At 50.3% G+C, this 7,311-nt stretch overlaps 1 protein-coding gene across 1 annotated transcript in view; it reads left to right on the top strand.

Moving 5' to 3' along the window:
- The window catches only part of tshz3b (teashirt zinc finger homeobox 3b), a 30,230-nt gene that overhangs the window by 216 nt on the left and 22,703 nt on the right, over positions 1–7,311 (top strand). The window contains exon 2 of the mRNA XM_026177580.2: positions 136–492. Coding sequence (XP_026033365.1) covers positions 453–492 — 40 coding nt within the window. The 5' untranslated portion in view covers positions 136–452. The remainder of the gene's footprint in view (positions 1–135; positions 493–7,311) is intronic.

Genomic DNA, 7,311 nt, shown 5'->3' with positions numbered 1-7,311 from the left:
GAGGAGGGAGCTACGTGACGCCGCTCAGCGCGGAGCTTGAACCGGAGACGAAGCGCCGCTCAGTGCGCGCGCGGCAGGTTTGCGGACTTTGACTGACGCAGTCCTCCGGTCTGTCCTCCGGTTTTGTCCCCGCAGCTCGCCTGTTGCAGCTCGGACTCATCGGCGACTCAAGAGGCGGAGCTGCTCCTCCTGCTGCTGCCGGAGCGGCGCGCCGAGGCTCGGCCACGGACCGGGACTCCCGCCGGTCTTCCGTCACCTCTTTAAATCTCCTTTCTGCAGTTTTTGCCCCCCCCCCCCCCCCCCCCCCCCCCCGCTCCCCACGCACCCTCCCCGCTCTATGCGGGAGTCCTGAGAGCAGCGGGGGGGCACATTGCCGGAGCTCCGCGGAGCCCCCGGGCTGCCTCGGATCAGCGCCGACTCAGAGCGACTCTCCGCCGGACTCCTGAGCCGACATGCCGCGGAGGAAGCAGCAAGCGCCGCGGCGCGCCGCAGGTAAGCCCCGCTGTTTGCCCCCCTCCGCTAAGCAGCTACTTTTCATTAATATTTCCCCACTCTCTCACACACACTCGTTCTCTCACACACACACACTCCAAACACAAACACACACACTGTCATACACACACACTCTCACACACACGCGCTCTCACGCACACACAGCATCTCTAGTTAAAAACAGACAGCTGGATTTATTTTTCAGATTTTTACCGTTTTAACCCAACGTGTGTTTGGAGTGTGTGAGAGTTTATTTTGAGTAAAATATTTTTATTTTGACACACACACACACACACACACACACACACCTGTAGGCTGCATGTTCGATGAAGTGAATTTTCAGAATAAACCTTCAGCTCTTCACACATGTGACCATCAGCTTCCAGCAGAGGTCAAAGGTCAGTATGAGCTCTAGGAAAAGGTTTGGTCGGGCTCAGTGTGGACCCAGCACCTTGGGTCTGCCGACTCCAATGGGTTTTTTGAGGATTACCAAATAACCGACAGAAAACAAAGTCAGATTTATCTTGTTCTTTTTAGTTGATGGATTTTTAAAACATTTTTCTCATTTTTAGTGTCGTCATATTTCTGAGTTTCTCGTTGTTCCTCCGGCCGTCGATTTATCCTCGATAATCGGGGGCCGGTCATTCCCGGCCCTCAGATTTTTCCACCTCTGTTTTCTTTCCCTCCTCTTTCAGTTTCTGGGAAAGACTTCTCTCCCCAAGTAAAGATTAGTTCACGGGCTGCAGAGCGAGGAGGGAGTGATGCTGGAAAAGAGCTTAATGGACAGTCGCCATCTTTGATTTGACGCCTGATTGATCACCCGTCACCCGACCGGGCTTTTGATCTGTTCATTCCCAATAATCTCCTCCTCCTCCTCCTCCCCCCAGTCACGTCGACCTCACAAACTTCAGCGCTCACCTCGTTCTGTTGTTAGCGCTCAGCTTAACATCTTGCTGAATCACAGATCATTTTACGATGACCTTTAACCTTTGGTGTTTGGCTTTAACTGGAGGATTGCTGAGCGCGCACACACACTGTGGTGTTACAGATGTGAGGCTTTGCTTCATATTTGATTCAATCGTCTGAACGCTGACAGCCACATTCATCAGAGGCTCTTATGGTCAATCAGTGCTGGGGGGTGGGGGGGGGTAATGGACATGCCGGGAGGGGTTAAAGCCGCGGATGGATGCAGAAGCTAAACGATGGATTTCTTTCTTGAGAATAAACGTGCCTGCTGAAGGAGGAGCTTCATTTCAAACTAGCAGCCACGTCCTATTTTTTCTCCTCCTCTCCTCTCCTCCTCTCCTCGTCCTGCAGCTGCGAGCTGAGCAGTTTTGGAAGATTGAGTTTGAGAGGGTGATGTCAAACTGGTTGCCGTGTGGTGACAGAGTTCTGGGAGGATGATTCGGAGTTTTGGGCCGAGGAGCCTGCTTTTCCTTCGGCGTGTTCCGCCGTGATGCTGATCTGTTTCCTGAGCAGCACGTGTGCTCAGGACACGCTTGTCTGAGGTGAAAGTTTGGTCGTGCACGCCACAGCAAGCTCACAGCACGTGCTCCACATGCGCAGACTGTTTTTACTGGACGCCATGTTTCTCATCTAAAAGCACATTTGTGTGTTTCCGTGTCAGTGTGAGGATGTTCAGAGGATTGTTCCTGCAGGCCAGGGCGGCGCGGTGGCGCAGCAGTTAGCGGCGTGGCCTCACAGTGAGGAGGTGAATCTGATGCTCCTTCTCTCACTCACATTTTCTCTTTGTAACCAAACCTTGCCGTTTTCTTGGCGTTTACATTTTTGAGTCTCTGCTGAGCTCTTCTGAACATTAGACCCGTTTCTTCTCCCCTTCACCACCCGACACACACACACACACGCTTCCTGCCGTGGTGACGGAGCGCGCTCAGCTGTCTTAAGAGGAGTTGTTTTGCCAGCTTCATTAGCGTTGTGCTAATTAGCCGAGCAGCTGATGGATCTGTGACAGGCCTAATGATTGGAGATGACAAGCTCCGCACATTGTCACGCTCGCCAATTAGCTCTCCACCATCGCTGGATTTAATCAACATGATCGTACGCCGTCCTCGTTTGCCTCCCGTCCACCCCGCCGCCGGTGAGGGTTCATTCGAGGTGACCGTCCTGAGCAGGAGGCTTTATTTTTTCCGAGCTCGTGACATCAGCGGGCTTTTGTCCCCAAGCTTCAAAGTCACACTTCATTGTTCTCACACAGGAAGTTCCACCATCAAACAGCACAGCGCCGTTATTTATCCCCAAACAAAAAAACGCCATCATCAGTGAGGCGCCTGCACGTCTTACATTTGAATTACAAGTCCTCACACACACACACACACTCGTGTGAGGACAACAAGTCTTAGTTCATAGGAGTGTGTGTGCGTGAGTGTGTCATTGTCTCCGTGATGTAACGAGATCCATCGTTAAAGTTCAGCTGGTTGAGTTTGTTTAAAGTTTTAATGATTATCTTCCAAACTGCAGCTTTTCATCATAATTCGGTAAAATCAGGTGACGATGAGGCTGAAGATCATGTGACTCGTGATGTTATGGGTGAGCTGATCACTGTGAGGCTCAAACGGAGGGAAGGTTGGCGCTTTCCTCGGTGTGCGACGTCTTTCAGTAGAAACGATTCAGAGACTTTTTGAGCTCCAAAAGTCACGTCAAGGTTTGTCAGATGATCTTTGAGCTCTGGTTAGTCGTAGAAACATGCCACTCGTCTCTGATTTATTTCACCTGTTAGTGAACAGCACACACACGCACACAGACGCACACACAGACACACACACATGGCTGCTGAAGACGCTCAGGTATCAGAGGTCGGCCTTTTTCCTCGGGTTAAGGCGATGTTCACGAAGAACCCCGCGCCGTTTTCGTGCCCATGCGCTCAGCTGCTGCATGTTCGGTCGCCGGTGAACCAACACGGGCCACACGCACGTTTTCCCTTCAAACGAAGCTGCTCCGGGTCTCTTCATCTCTGGAACCGCTGATGACTGTTTTCTTCTTTTGACTTTGTTAAAATTAGATTTTAAGCAAAAAAATTGAAAATGCCAGACGTATACCACGACTCGGATGTTCGGCGTCCTCGACGGCTCGGCGGACGACTGCAGCAGTTAGAATAATAAAGTGTTGCGTTCTCAAACACAAACTGTTGAGCTGGTTTTTTGCAGGTCTTAGAAAACAATGTGAGGAAGGAAGCCTGTCTCCAGCTGAGCGGCACTTTCCTGATGTCACAGAGTTAAAGTGGGAGTGGCTTCCACCGCCTGCTCCAACATGGCCGATCTGCAGCAGCTTCAAAAAAGGCCGTAAAAGGATTTTTAAGAAAACACGATCTGATCACGAACCAGCGTTATTCTGGTGACTCGATATCTGAGGGTCTTTTTCACGTCCGGCCTGCCCTAATCAGGCGGTAACCACGGTAACAATGCTAAAAACTGCTACATATGGACATTTGATCGCTGTTTCACAGTCGTTACGATGTTTCCACGTCATTATTTGTTTGACTCGCACACTGTGATTGGTTCCTTAAAGCTGTGATATTATTGGTTCCCCAGCCTGCAGGGCGCTCACTCGTACGTAACCTCGTCTACAAACCGTTCGATTCAAATCTCAACAACAGTCACCTGAAGGTGTTTATAAAGTAAAGACCTGGCAATCAGAAATGGGAAGCAAAGAGACATCCATCAGAACAAGGATCATGGGAATCCCCCGGCAGCCTACGTCTATTGCAGCATAACTAAGGGAGGATTCAGGGTCACCTGGTCCAGCCCTAACTATATGCTTTAGCAAAAAGGAAAGTTTCAATCTTAAAGGCAGAGATAGTGTCTGTCTTATGGTGAATGTGAGTGGATCTCAGCTGAGAGGACACATCTGAAACCAAACAGGAAGTGTCACCATCGTGACACCATCAGTTTCAGGCGGAGAACTTAGAAGTTTACCTGAAAAATAAAAAGCACATTTCCGGAAAAATAAGGAAATGATGTGTTGTGCACAAAGAGAAGGACCCAAAGCAAAGCAGGTTTGGTGTTTTTGTGGTTCTCAGACTCAGAGACGTAGCCCTAAAATTTGATCTTTATCTGGAGTAAATATATGAGGTCAGATGAGCTGTGAGGTCAGAGACGTGTACGGGAATACGCCACGGTCTCTGAAGCTCGTTCAGCGTGAGGCTGGAACACCAAGGCCGTCGTCTGTGACCCGCTGCGGTTAAACTCGGCCCCTTAATGAAGCGTTTGAAGCTGGCGGATGCTGTGATTGTACCGTAGTTAAATATTGGATCACAAGGACGGACAGGAAGCCATTGACACTGTAAAGCAGATTATGCGCACAGGCGGGAGGAAGCAGAAAGGAACGAAGAAGCCGGCGAGCAGACAAACGACAGTCACGGGGGGTCCCCCCCATTCCTCCAGGATAAGTGGCTGATGGTTTCTAAACAGTGTTTCTTCTCCTTCTCTCTCACAATCCTCCGTCACGGCTCCCATTAGGTTGACAGCTGTCAATTAGCCTCCCTTGGTCTGGCGCTCTGCACTTTATTGCCGGCAGTTGATGCTGTCATTCGCTCCCAGTTTCGCCTTGAGCGTTATCACGAGCGCTCAAACAGTCGATAGCTGATGCATCAGCAGTTATTTCTTAAATTGGCTCACAAGGCTGCATCCGCTCCTCCTCATTTCTTCTCCCCCCTCTCCTCTGTCTGTCTGCTCCCTGCTCACCTCCTCTTCCTCTCCAAACACCCTGGTGTGTGTGTGTGGGGGGGGGGGGGGGGGGGGAGTCAGAACAACAGCAGCTAAAACATCAGCAGTGTGTGTTTAAAGGGAAATCGTTTTCATTCTTGAAGCGACACAGAGAAGACGTGACGGAGGGAAGAATGGCAGGTGTGTGTGTTCAGGATAAACAAGGTTTCTGTGACACACACACACACACACACACACTGGTCTCACAGATTATTACTGAGACAGCTACACAGCCTGCTTTGAGATTTTCTTTGCTCCCACGCTCTTCATCACAGAGGGTTCCTAATCATCGTCATCATTTCCCTCAAACTCTGAATGATGCTTTGAGTCTCTTTAAGAAGCTCGGCCGTTCCTCTCCAACTGCTGCCTTTATTTTTACGGCCCGTTAGACTTCCTGTCATGCTCAGGAGATACATCGAGAGACGAGAGGCCCAGTTGGAGGATGAGTTAGTGTTGAGACAAGGTGTGTGTGTGTGTGTGTGTGTGTGTGTGTGTGTGTGTGTGTGTGTGTGTGTGTGTGTGTGTGTGTGTGTGTGTGTGTCTGTTTTGAGTGTCATCTGGGCTCAGCTCCAGGTCTGGTTTCTTCTTACCCTCAGTGGGGGTTCCCTTTATGTCTGCGAAATGTGTGTGTCCTTCGCTTTCCCACGGAGGCTTTGGCCTAACCCAGACGAGACTGGCAGCCATCAGTCTGTGTGTGCGTGCGTGCGTGAGTGTGATGAAAGGCAGGAGAGCCGGCAGCGAGGACCCGTCTGAAGGTCTGGTAATCAGGGCCAGCCTAAGCTGACATCCTCCTCAGGCTGACAGGGCCTTCCTCTTCAGTCCACAGACACACACAGATCAGAGCCTCTGAAAGTTTTGATCTGAGTGCCGTGTTTGTGAGCCAGCACTGAGCTGAAAGCAGGCAGGAAAAGTGCAGCAGAACTTTATTTAACTTTAAACTTATTAATATATCAAATTTATTGAGCTTTAACCTGCAATCAGGTCAGAGGGCAAAGGTGAACCTGCTGCGAGTTTTACTTTCTTACCTTGTTGGAGGGCTTTGATCCTCCATCAAACAGAAATCTGTACTCTTTCAGATTTCGTCCCAGAACAGATCAGCAGCTGTGGAGGACGTCCGATCATTGTTATTCCAGTTTCGTCCCTTTAAGAGTGATTCCAGGCTGTGGATACAGTTTCTTTGTCCGACAGTGTCTCCACCACGCAGTGTTTCGCATCCTCTCTGAGGATGAAGCTTGGGTCGTTCACAGACGGCCAGTTTTGGTCCAGAGTAGCTGATCACTTCCTGTTTGCGGGTTTGTCTTCGGGCTCTGCTTCTTTTTTTTTTTTAGTTTTTAACCATTCAACATCCCAGAAAACCCCACTGTACGCTCAGAGCGCCACACACAACGATCTGCATGGAGCAGATGAGTGTGTGTGTGTGCGTGTGCGTGCGTGCGTGTGTGTGTGTTTGTGTTTGTGTGTGTGTGTGTGTGTGCGTGCGTGCGTGCGTGTGTGTGTGTGTGTGTGTGTGAGTGAGTGGAGGCAGGTGAGAGAGAGAGAGTCGTCCATGCTGAACGCAGGGAGGGGGCGAGGAGGAGGAAGGCTGTTTTATTTTCTACTGTGAGGGCCTGTTGCTAATTAATGTTTCTTGGTCGGTTTCTGTCGGAGCTGAGTAATGTTTTTGATCTTTATGCCTGATAACTGCATACCTAATGAGATTTCAAAGCTGGTGGAGATGGGAGTTGCTGCTCCCTGCAATTATTGACAGATGCCTTTTCTCCGCCACTGGCTGCCGCGCCATAAATCCTTCCTCAGTAATGAGCTTGAGAAGTGCCACCCTGCCAGTGAGCTAATGAAACCGAGCAAGGGGGGCCGTGTGTGTGTGGGGGGGGGTGCAAAAGAGTGCATCACACTCCTCTGACACATTTTTTTCTCTTTAAATGCACTCTGCAGATGTCAGCCACCTCGGCTGCCAGAGAGAAAAGAGGCAGGGGGAAGACGGCGAGCCAGGAAAAAAGCGAGACAAAGCCAGAGTTTGGGTTCAGGTTACAGCCCCGTGTTCAGGCCATTTGTCTGCGTTTGCCTGTTTTATTTGAAATACTAGCATCTCTGTTGCCAA

The sequence above is a fragment of the Astatotilapia calliptera genome, chromosome 1 (assembly GCF_964374335.1).
Source record: "Astatotilapia calliptera chromosome 1, fAstCal68.1, whole genome shotgun sequence".
Classification (NCBI taxonomy): domain Eukaryota; kingdom Metazoa; phylum Chordata; class Actinopteri; order Cichliformes; family Cichlidae; genus Astatotilapia; species Astatotilapia calliptera.
Note: the sequence above shows the minus strand (reverse complement) of the source record. Positions and strands in the feature narration are given on the sequence as shown.